Raw genomic sequence first — 12,845 nt, 5'->3', positions numbered from 1 at the left:
GTCTAAAGAAATATTATTTCAAACCTTGTTCCTAGTAATTTCTTCTAAATCTTAAATACTAATAGGTGTAAAATGCCCTTTTTTTTTAAACATGTAGAACAGGAAAAATGGAAATTGATATTGCATATGTGATTTTTATGACAAAACCTTTTTTAATAGATAGTTCATTTGCTATTTTCACACTGATTATATAGATTGTAATAAAATGTGGTCATCTACTAAAAACTGTGTATGGATGAATCAAATGCTGTTTACTATAGTTGCGATATCTTGTCAGTTATTCATCGACATGGGTCAGAATTAGTTTTCTTGCAAAAACACAACAGGAACTTTCTTTTCTAGTGGTGCAAGCACTATTTCATATTTCCCTTTAACGAGTCATATAGATGAAAGGGGGTGATTTCCCATTATGTAACATTCAATGAGTGACAAGTCAATTGGAATGTAATTGATGCTCCAAAGCTGATCAAACACCTAGGGGCATATTTACCAACTTGGAAATTCAGAGGGATTCCCAGCAACTTGAGACATCAATACTTTCCTGACCATCAGGTGGCGTCATACTAAATAATTAAGACCTAAAAATTAAATCAATGCCAGGTCATGATGAGACATGATTATTTAAAAAAAAAAAACAACCCTCTGTATCTCATATGTTTATTGTATGTGTATATAAATATATATATTATATGTTATAAAGCAGCTTTTAATTTTTTTCTCTCGCAGTGAGTGTGGTACTGATCTAAAGAAGCTGTGTACAACTGACCCAGGTACTAAAATACTTGCATTCCTTATGGGCTTTTTTGTAAAATAGTTTAAAAAGCATCAATTGTGGTGAATCAGAAATGATCAGTAGTGATGAGCAAATCTGTCCCACTTCACTTTGCTGAAAAATTTGCGAAAACAAGCGAAACAAGGCTATTGCACAACTTTTTTACACGTATTATTTTTTTGACCTCACAATTTTTTCACAGCTATTTTTTTCCCATTGGCGAAATGCAGAAATTCACTGTGAATCCATGCCTGGCGAAAATTTTCACTCATCACTAATGATCAGCATTGGTTAATGGTTTGCACAGCAAGACCTAAGACCCTTTTTGAATATTACTGTTTTCATCCCTCAACAATTACACTTTTAAAACATTAATAAAGTTTAAACTTACTCTTCAGTGAAAGCTTACAGCTTAATATTTTAGAATGATTCGGGGCAGATTTATTTAAATTCCCGTTTCTATAATTTTCCTTGTTGTTTCTACCACAACTAAATTTACTTTTTTCAAAAGCATGAATTTCTCAGCATTTATTTAAAAATATGTTTAAAAAAAGCACACATGAAAAGTTTGTGCAACAAATATCAAAACAACACCTAGAAATCTTCATTTATTTAAGAATTTTTGTGAGATAGGACAGCTCGTAGGACAGCTCGTATTGACTTCTACATGACCTTTTTGTATTAAAGTTTCTCCTTTTTTTTTATACTTATTCAATTCTGAAAATTCATGGTTCAGAGTAATAATTTAAATACACAATTTTTTGTGTTAAAAAGTGTGTTTTAAGGAAAACAATATGAACATTTATAAATTGGTCCCTTCCTTTTCTATTGGAGCTACATATGACAAAAATACATGCATAAATAAAAAAATTAGATAGCAGTTCTTGTCCATTTTTTCATGTTTTATATTATGTATTAATGATTTATATCCAAAGTCCTTTAGCTTTTTTGAACTGCATTACCCAGAATCCAACCAGTGACTAAAGGTTGATATATTTAATTCAACAGTATCTGGTAGAGGATGATAGCAATCTTTTTTTTTTATAATTTATACCTCTCTGTTGGGCTCTCCAGCTTTACCTCTGAGTCAGCCTAGATAGTTTTCCTTACTCCCCTTTAAAGTCTGATCCTAATGTATTTCCTTAGCAATTATATACACGTACTCAATTGAAAACATATTTTACCCAATATAACTGTTTTTAGAATACCAATGGCTGCCAAGTCATCTCTCTAACTTCTTTTATCTTCTTGTTAGCATGCTGCATCATGCATCATAATGCAACCCCACCAATACCAACAAATACCATCATTTCTACATACACTTCACCCGAACTCTGTGTTCATAGTAAATGTCAAAATGGAAAGATAATTACAACCGCCACCCGTTGTTTAACTGGTAAGATCTCTATAGATATTAAGAAATGTTCATACACTGTCACAATAATGATATGAAAACCAACAGTGATATGTATTAAAAAAAATTTTTTAAGGGGGGGTACTGAGCCTTCCAAAGCTAAAAAAAAGGGCAAACAATTTTAAATACATAGATTAAAACATTTTTCTAATCATAACCTCTACATATTAAGTAGGGAAAAAGATTAGGATATACAGTGCAAACCTGTTGTCTGGAGTTTTCCCCTCCAACCTACACCACAAAGACCAGAATTTTTTGTTTACTTTCTATTTAGTGGTTAAATCTATCCAACCAACACTAATATGCATATATTTATTTTTGCAGAAACAACAACTCATCCACCAAGTAAGTAATTACAACTTACTAAGAGATACAGTTTTTGAAATAAACAACTAAAAATTTAGCAATTAAACAAAAAACATTTTAAAAAATATATATCCTCTGTGTGTAGGGTTTAGCCTTGCATTATCTCCAAACCTTTATAAACAAGTACATTTTCATCAAAATGGCAATATTAAGACAAAAAGAATAATATTATGACAATTCCTAAAACAAAATGTTGAAGTGATTTTTGGACTTCTCTATTTATGTTGTAGAAACATCTAAATAGAATAAACGATGATCAATCCCAGAAAATAGTGTAATTTTTAGGTCTTGTCTATTGACACACTGGCTGTTCAAGTTTAATTTAATACAGATAATATCCTTAAAATTTTTATAAAGCCTGTTTACTATACATATAAGTCATTATAGAAGTTATTGCAATTTTAGGTGCCCATTATGCTATAAAAGCAAAGTGTATTGCATGTAGGGCAATATATGCTATAAACGTTGCATGATTTACCGCAATAGTATTGTGTGTGTTGGTTAGAGTTCTTCTTGCTTGGCTAATCCTGGGAGGATTGCCAATACACCCACTACTGAACACCAGAGGAATTGTTTAGAAGGCCAAGGGTGTGCTGGTGAGTCTTGTGGAGGGAAAATATCAAAACATGGTCAGAATTGGAGGTGCACAAAATCCTGTTGGAATTAAACATTTCTAACATTTTATAATCAGGAAACTGAAAATAATTTGGGTTCTTTCCGATTCCTGCCACATTAGCAATAGATGCATAAGTATGTATAAGTATTTTTTGCATTTGTGGATCTGCTGTCATGCATATACTCTACTGGGCATAGCTCTGAAAATTCACAGTGAAATATATGCTGAAAAGCACAGATTTAATTGAAAGATTTTAAAAGTGGGGTGGGTAACACTCCACCAAGTTATACCAATACTGATGCCTTCAATTTAGATATCAGTGGACTAACAATGTTTATTGAAGTCTATGAGAACAAAAGCCATTCACGGACATGTTTAGAAGTGTAGAAGCTGGCGTGATTATTCAAACAGCCTAGGCCTAGGCTACTTAAATTTTTATGCAGTTTTACTGATGATGATACTTCCTACATGATCTTTCATTCAGACTTGTGTAATGGAGCAAACATTTTTTATTGTATTGGTTGTGAAAACCAAGTTAATGGTCCCTCCTATAAAGATTACAATTTATTGCCACATTCATCTAACCAAAGCCCCACTTATTAGTGATGAGTGAATCTGTCCCATTTCGCCAAATAATTGGCAGCCTTTGAAAAAATTTGCGAAATGACTTAAAAAGTGTCAAAACTGACGTGCTTAAAAAAATTGACTTGCACAAGAGTTTTTTGCCGCCACTGACAAGTTTTTGCTGCATGGCAAGTTTTTGCACGCGTGTCACTAAACAATCCGCCAGTGGCGAAATGCGGAAATTCATAGTGAATCCATGACTGTCGAAAAATTTCACCCAACACTACCAGTTATGTTAGACCACACCAATCTGTTGCTTTCTCAAGGCTCCTTCGATAGAAAGGTTCTGACCAGCCAGCCTGAATGACAGTTACAGGTTAGGAAAGACTTAATTGCAAGCTGATCAATAAGTTAGCATAGAAAAGGCAAAACAAACAATTAATTACAGATTCCCTTATTAAAATTGCCATTAGAAAAAACACAAAGAGAAAATGGAAGTGAAGAAACAATTGCCTTTTAAAACAATGGACACAGGGAAATGGACTGGATTTGAGAGTGGAAAATACTTAATCCCCTCATATAGTTTTATTAAAATGTGGGAAATATATTTTTACTGTGCACTAAACATATTTTCATATCTTGTTAGCAATTTCTAATTTATTTATCATTTCAATTTTATTCTAACAGCAACATCTGTTACATCAAGCCCCCCAACCACAACACACACCACAAGATGTTCCTGTTATCACAATGGAAATGTATATATGCCAGGTAAAGCAACAAATGCTAAAATTTATGCACATTTCTCAAATAATGTGAAACCAATAGTATACATATATATGTGTGTATGTATGTGTAAATATATTAGATATAAGAGGTTATGAATGATGTGAACTAGCAGTGCAGGAAGGCTGAAGATTCAACTCTTGCTAGCAAAACCATCATTTCCAATGGCATGCATGTCCTATCCTATCCACAGCCATAAAGTGGTGAAGTACTGTGAAGTTTCTGTTTAACTTGGATAATTATTCTCCAACCTGCACCAGCATTTTTATAGCTGTTACTGGCCTGCATTTCTCATTCTGTCTAACTATATATGCATATCAAGTAGATTTTAAGGATGTATTAATCTGAACACAGTGCAACATAACACACCCTTTTCCCAGTGAATGAAGTTCAGTAGGATAAATAGATGAGTCCCTTGACTGCAGGTAAGATTTATTTATAACAGTAGATGCAGGGAAGGCAGTGGGACAGTAATGTTATAGAATAGCAATACAGAATAATGCACTTACCAAAAATTGGTATACAAGGACATTCAACTAAACAGGGAACTTCTTCTTGCAGGTCAAGAAATAACAAGTAGTCACAGTAGAGAAAGGGATGGAAAATGTAATAGTTTTGTATGTGACAGCAGCTGTGAGAAAACAACAATTAAAAAACAGTGTACAACAACTAAACCACCAAGTAAGTATTTACCACTTACAGATGAGAAAAGTTAACAATGAGGGAAATACTAAAAGCAGGGATACAAATGAATTATTACATTCAAATTATCTAGTTTTTATATATATAATTTTATCATAAATCATTGCTATATTGCTATCTATTACAATAAAATTTAAAAAAGTAAACCTCACACGATAATTGTTGCACAGAAAAATCCTTTTTTAATATCTACTTTGTGTTTAAGATGAAGAACAAGTAAGCAGGGATATTATATTAATATATTATGGTAGTGCCAGTGTAAAGAAACTTGATTTTTTTCAGGAATGTAATAGAACGTATTCTGCAGCAGCCCGTATTCAAATCATTATTAATACTTAAAGTCATTGGTGTTCATACAATATACAACCTCCAGTGTTGCTTTAAAAAGAGATGTCACCCAAAGACTGATTCTGTGCAATTTATACTGAGTAAAATAAAAAATTACTGAGTAAAGGAAAAAAAGAGCAGTGTCCATAGGAGCCATCCTAATTCAGTCATATAAATGATGGTAACATTCTAAAAATAATTTTTCTCACTAATTAAAGTTAATAAAATTAGTGGGGGGTTTGTATATCTTTTTTAAAGGAACAGTAACACCAAAAAATGAAAGAGCTTTAAAGTAATAAAAATATAATGCACTGTTGCCCTGCACTGGTAAAACTGGTGTGTTTGCTACAGTAACACTACTATAGTTTATATAATAAGCTGCTGTGTAGCCATGGGGGCAGCCATTCAAGCTGGAAAAAAGGAGAAAAGGCACAGGTTACATAGCAGATAACAGATAAGTTCTGCAGAATACAATAGTGTTTTATCTGTTATCTGCTATGTGCCTGTGCCTTTTCTCCTTTGAATGGCTGCCCCCATGGCTACATAGCAGCTTATTATATAAATTATAGTAGACTTTCTGAAGTAAACACACAACTTTTACCAGTGCAGGGCAGCAGCACATTATATTTTAGTTACTTTTATACACTTTTATTTTTTGGTGTTACTGTTCCTTTAAAGTTGTGTTGCAGTTTTAAAACATTCTGCCCAAATTATATATGCAGGATTGATTGATGACTGCATTAAAATTCTAGTGGCAAATATAGATATAAGAAACAAAGATATTCAACCCATATTGTAATAGATGAAATTTACATTCAAATTGAGTTTTTAAAGTTGCAAATTGCATACTAAGACTTAAAAACAGCTGTCTTGTTTCTGTTTAATTATTCCCAATAAAAGTTGAGTTTCCATGCATTAGAAATATAGAAAAAAATAAAAAAGAGTAATTGCAATTTGTCTTAGAATACTGCTCTCTTCAACATAAAAAATATATTTTAACCTGCACTACCCCTTAAATGCCACATATCTGTGATATTTTGGCAGAAGAGGAAGTTCTTTACTAATACATTAAAAAAATATGCAAAATGATATTTGAATTAAACATTTTTCTTTACATAATATGAATAGGCAAAACATTTAAAAAGTTGAGATCTTGACAATTTATGCCACATTCTACAAACTTCCATAATTTCTTATAAGGTATTATCTGGTATTATTAGTCCTATAATTAAAATGGGAGATCATGCGGTCCTTCCAACTCTAAACACTACAAAGCAGGAAATCTCAATAAGTTATTTCTGGGATTGGAAATTGCATTTTATTAACCACTGTACCATGAATTTGTGACTCTGTTTGCATAAAAATACCATATTTGACATAACTAATAACATGTAAAGGGAAATCTGTATTAAAAAGAGCAAAGCCAATTGCATATTTCTAATTTTGGGGTGGGTACAAGACTACAGAGTTAAAAAAAAAAACCAGATGTTAAAGGTTCTGGTTCTTCAATTTGCAAAAGGGCATACATTTAAGTGGGGGAAAAACCAGCATTATTCTTAAAACTGCTTAAAGGGTTGTTAAACTACAACTGTACTGTACTTTTCAATCACACTTTTCTAAGTTGTTTCTGGACTTCAATATAAAATATAAATATAAAACATGGTGAGAAAACTTGTGGCCTGCCAATTTTAAATATAGTTACATGTTATGCAAGATGAAACTGCAAGCTGATTAAAAAGTCGGGGGAAAAATAAGTATGCATTATTTAATTAATATTACCATTTGAGAGCTACAAAGGGCAAAAGAAAATGATGATACAGTGTCCCTTTAAAACAATGTTAGCAATGTTAAATGTATTTCTAATTTATTCAGCAATGTTAAATTTATTTCTTCAGCAACAACAACTCATCCAACCACCACAACATGTGCCTGTCATCACGAGGGAAGAGTGTATATGCCAGGTAAAGCGAAGCAATCAATACTAGAATGTCTATGTGTTCATCAAAGGGCATCTTTACCCCATTTGTGAAAACTTACTCTGGAATTTTTAGTGGAAACTTACTCAGAATGACTCCCTTTGCATTTTACTTTTACTTTCTATTTTAAGTGGCTTCTAAGATAATAGCAGTTTAAGAGTGTTTTTCTACTGGGCAGGCTTTCAGCTCAAGAGATTTTTCAAAGCCCAGAGTATTTGTGATCTTAATTGTCTAAGTGCTTTTTATGTGCTTCTTGTATTCAATAAACCTTTAACTTGCTGAGTCTCAGTTGAGCCAAAGGCTCAAATGCTTGCAACAAAAAAATTTGTGTATCTTGCAAAAATGCCCAGGGAAGCACACCAAGTAAGTTTATTCCAATTAAATTTTTTGGAATTAGATCTCCTTCAAATAAAAAGAAATCAGTCAAATATAAAACTAGAAACTATAATATTCAAGTGTGTGAGAGAGAGAAAGATAACAATTACAATTAATATTTTGTAATAATAAGCGTTTGTTGTTACATTACAGTGCTACCATTTGTAGTGGCATGCCTGTGCCTATAGTAGTAAAGTAGTGAATCAGGTAGGGGCATTTTTTCTGTTTAATTTAGATAATTTTCCTCTAACCTGTACCTAAACTGTAGGCAGCTATTACTGACTGCATTTCTCCTTCTGGCTAACTATACTATGTATTAATCTTAACATACTGTTACATTACAAAGTCCCAGTGAATAAAGTTAAGTATGCCTAACAGGTGATCCCTGTGAGTGGAGGCAAGATTTACTTTTCATAGCAGATGTAGTGGAACAGTACTTTCCTGCAATAGCTATACAGAATAATGCAGCTACTTAGAACTTATATGAACAAAGATGAGCAGCTAAAGAGATAAATTCTTCTTGCAGGTGATGAAATAGCAAGAAGTCACAGTAGAGAAAGAGATGGAAAATGCTACAGTCATGTATGCGATGAGACTTGTAAGAAAACAACCCGAATTGAGACATCATGTGAACAAACGACTACACCACAAAGTAAGTTCTTCTTACTAACAAGAGACACATTAACACTGAGAAAAATTTTGAGATACTAATAGCAGGGATGAGGCAAAAAATCTATGAAATAAAAATAATCTAATCTTTATGTACATATATTTGTCATAATGCGGCACTATATAGCGGCCTAGTACAAGAAAATATTAAAAACTAGACCACAATTATAATTTTTTTTTTTTTTTAAATCCTTTTTCAATATACAAACAGTTTTTTGTTTAAAGGGAGGCTTAACTGAACTGTAAAGTTGTCCCACTGCGCCCCCTAGTTCTTTATAGAAGTGAAAAAAATTTTAAATACACACCAATGAGTATGCATGCAAGTGACCCTAAACATAATTATGGACGCAAGATAACTCAACAGTGAGAATGCTGGTTACCTGCACAAAGGCAGACATCTTGCTCTTATCCTATATACAGTAATTATTATGCCAGGTTGATGTCATTATATTATGCTATACTCTTGTTCCGTACTGTGTAGACTGTGCTTAAACCTTCCAACTCCAGGTGCAGGAATAAAGAACATGAAGTTTCATTAACTCAGATCAAGTGGGAGTCACACTGGGGGAATATTTTGCATTTGAATTCAAATTTGAATACGGTTTTACTTTGCAGCAAACATTTTTTCACATCCTGTTAACAATGCCTAATGTATTTCTAATTTATTCTAACAGCAATAACAACCCCTCCAACCACCACATCATGTGTCTGTCACCATGAGGGAAGAATATACATGCCAGGTAAAGCAATCAATACCGTAATGCAGTGCTGTGCAACTTCTGTGGTACAGAGGGCCGGAATTTTTCCGGCCTACATGGTGGAGGGCTGATAATTTAAGCCAGTGTTGACCACTCCCCTTTTTAAACCACACCCACTTGAAACCACACTCCTGTTATCACATGACCATACCCATATCAATGGTTGTAGTACAGCAAAAACCTACCATACTCTATCTGGCCTACCCTGCCTGTGTGTGCCATACTCTTTCTGCCCTATGCTGCCTGTATGTGCCATACTCTGCCTGTCCTTTGCTGCCTGTGTGTGCCATACTCTGTCTGCCCTACCCTGCCTGTGTGTGCCATACTCTGTCTGCCCTACCCTGCCTGTGTGTGCCATACTCTGACTGCCCTACCCTGCTGTGTGTGTCATACTCTGTCTGCCCTACCCTGCCTGTGTGTGCCATACTCTGCCTGCCCTATGCTGCCAGTGTGTGCCATACTCTGCCTGCCCTACCCTGACTTTGTGTGCCATACTCTGCCTGCCCTACAGTGATACAATGCTGGCACTGCTCCTACAGTCTGCACAATAACTATATATTAAAAACCTTTTTAATTGCAGTACCACCTCGGTATATGTTCTTTTTGTAGTGTGCAGGGTTTATTTGTGGGTTTCTACTGCTCCTACAGTCTGTCTGAGGTGTGAACAGGAGAACAATGTGGGTGATTACAGCCTGAATCTGAGGTGTGAACAATGCAGTGGGTGAACAATGTAGGCTTTAAAACGTGTGAACAACACAGGGGATTACATTTTTAAACAATGCAGGGGATTTACAGCCTGAATCTGAGGTGAGAACCATGCAGGGGGGGTTAATCACAGTACTGATACCATTTAAAGCTTACACAAGAGTAAGCCATCAAAGCAGCTAGAGAGGTGGGGGGCCACATAGAGGGGGGCCGCGGGCCGCCAGTTGGACAGCACTGTGGACACAGTAATGTCTGTGTCTTTCTCTAAAGGGCATCTTAACTCCCCAAAAAGGGGACTCCGAGTGACCCTCTGAGCCCCTTTGCAATGTGAATTCATTTTCTTTTTTAAGTGACTTCTTATAAAATAGCAGTTTATTCAATGGTGTACCTAGATGTTATTGGGCCTCCAAAACAAATGTAATTTAGGGCCCCAAAACTTTGGTAAGTTGACCCGTTCTACCAACATATATTTAAATCACGAATTAATTAGGGCCCTACTGGGCCCCCCTGCATCAGCAGGCTCTGCTTCCTCTGTAGTTACGCCCCTGAGTTTATCACCATTTTCTTCTACTGGGCAGGCTTTCAGCTCAACAGTTTTTGAAGGCCCAGCGTATCAGTGACCTTCACTGTGTGAGCACCTTTTATGCACTTTCTGTATTTAGTTAACCCTTGGGTTGCTGGCTCTCAGTTGAGCTGAAGGCCTGCTGTAAGCAGTCTAAAAATGCAAATATCTCTGAAACGACGAAGCACACTGAGTAATTATATATCAATACATTTTTTGGCTTTAGGTCCCCTTCAAATGAATAGAAATCAGTCATATATAAAACTAAAAACTATAGAAATCAGTGAGGGTATGATAAAACTTGCACTTAATATTTTGTAATAATGAGAAATTGTGAATGATCTTTGGTTGACATCTATGGCTATGAGAGCCAGGGTCCAGGGTGCACTAGTGCTGCAGGAAGGCTGAGGTCAAGACTGTTCTTTGTTTACAATATTATAAATCCCATTGCATGCCTGTCCTGGTCTATCCACAGCCATAGAGTAGTGGAGTCCTGTGAGTGAGCATTTTTCTGGGACATTTAATTACTTTTCTTCTCACTTGAACTCAGAATATGTGCAGCTATTACTGCACAGATAGAGTAGGCTTTAATTATTTACTTATTTAAACAAACTGCTACATTACAAAGTCCCAGTGAATAGCGTTCACTACGCTAAATAGGTGAGCCCCGTAAGTGAGCCCCGTGAGTGCTGGTACAATTTATAAATCACAGCAGATAGAGGGGAACAGTACTTTTATACAATAGCTATACAGAATAATGCAGCTACTTAGAATTTATGTGAGCAAGGATGAGCAACTAAAGAAAGACCATCTTCTTGCAGGCGATGAAATATCAAGAAGCGGCAGTAGAGAAAGGAATGGCAAATGCTACAGCCATGTATGTGACGAGACTTGTAAGAAAACAACCCGAATTGAGACAGGATGTGAACATACCACCACACCACGAAGTAAGTTCTTCTTACTAAACAAGAGACACGTTAACACTGAGGGAGCTTTCAAGGTAATTATAGCAGGGATAGAAAGAAACTATAAAATAAAAATAATCTAATCTTTATGTACATATTTTTGTCATAGCACACCCCGATATTGCTGTCTAGTACAATAAAATGTAAAAAAAAAAAAAGTAAACCACACAATAATTCCTACACAGGAAAAAAAAAATCTTTTTTAAGATGTACTTCCTTTGCATTTAAAGAGAGGCTAAACCCAATTGTAAAGCTGTCCCACTGCACCAGAGTTACTTCAGTTAATCCAGCCGCAGGCCCTGGAGAGCTGGAGAAAGTGTCACTGAGTGATATTGATTTAAGAATACAACCCGGGTATTACTGGACTACAGCTCCCAGCAGGCCTTATAATCTGAAAGAATGCAGGACTTTGTAGTCCAGCAACAACTGAGTAAAGTGGGGTTGTGCAGTGCAGTACAGTAGGGTTTAGTGTCCCATTATTTGCATATTGTCTTACAATACTGCTTTCTTCGACAAAGTGAAAGTTAATTTTCAGGAAAACTACCCCTTTAATGCCACAATATTCTTTGACAGTGTTGAGGTCCTGTAAAGTTGCTTAAGAAATAATAAGAAAGTCTACAGAATCGTTACAGAAAGGTTGTGGCCAGCCCATAAGACACTTGCAGGGTTTGCAAAACTTAACTACAATCTAGTTAAGAAGACCCGGGGAATAAAGCAAAAAGAAAAGAATAATTACACAAGGTCTCCGCAATATTCCTATTAGAAAAGTATAAAGAGAAAAAAAAGTAAGCAAAGGTACAGTGTCCATTTAAGTCCATGGGCAGAGGGAAACAGACTGTATTTGAAAAAGGAAAAATACATATCCCCCTCCCATAGATTTATAAAAATGTGAGGAATGTGGTTTTACGTTGTTATAACAAACATTATATATCCTGTTAGCAATGTTTAATTTATTTCTAATTTATTCTAACAGTAAGAACAACCCATCCAACCACCACATCATGTGCCTGTTATCACGAGGGAAGAACATATCTGGAAGGTAAAGAAGTCAATACTAGAATGTCTGCATGTTCCTTAAAGGGCATCTTAACTCACCCCCAAGAAGATATAGTGTAACCTTTCTCAGAGTCACCCTCTGAGCCCCTTTGCATTTTACATTCATTTTCTACTTTAAATGGCTTCTGAGATAATAGCCGTTTAAGATAGTTTTCTTCTACTGGGCAGGCTTTCATCTCAACAGCTTTTTTAAGGTCCAGAGTATCCGTGACCCTAACTGTCTAAGCACTTT

General features: G+C 35.1%; 1 protein-coding gene across 1 annotated transcript in view; it reads left to right on the top strand.

Annotated features, from left to right (window-relative positions):
- The window catches only part of LOC101734651 (mucin-2), a 763,939-nt gene that overhangs the window by 445,893 nt on the left and 305,201 nt on the right, over positions 1–12,845 (top strand). The window contains exons 15-16 of the mRNA XM_031900600.1: positions 8,425–8,550; positions 9,242–9,307. Coding sequence (XP_031756460.1) covers positions 8,425–8,550; positions 9,242–9,307 — 192 coding nt within the window. The remainder of the gene's footprint in view (positions 1–8,424; positions 8,551–9,241; positions 9,308–12,845) is intronic.

This window comes from Xenopus tropicalis, chromosome 4, assembly GCF_000004195.4.
Source record: "Xenopus tropicalis strain Nigerian chromosome 4, UCB_Xtro_10.0, whole genome shotgun sequence".
NCBI lineage: Eukaryota > Metazoa > Chordata > Amphibia > Anura > Pipidae > Xenopus > Xenopus tropicalis.
This window is presented reverse-complemented; position numbering and strand designations above follow the sequence as displayed.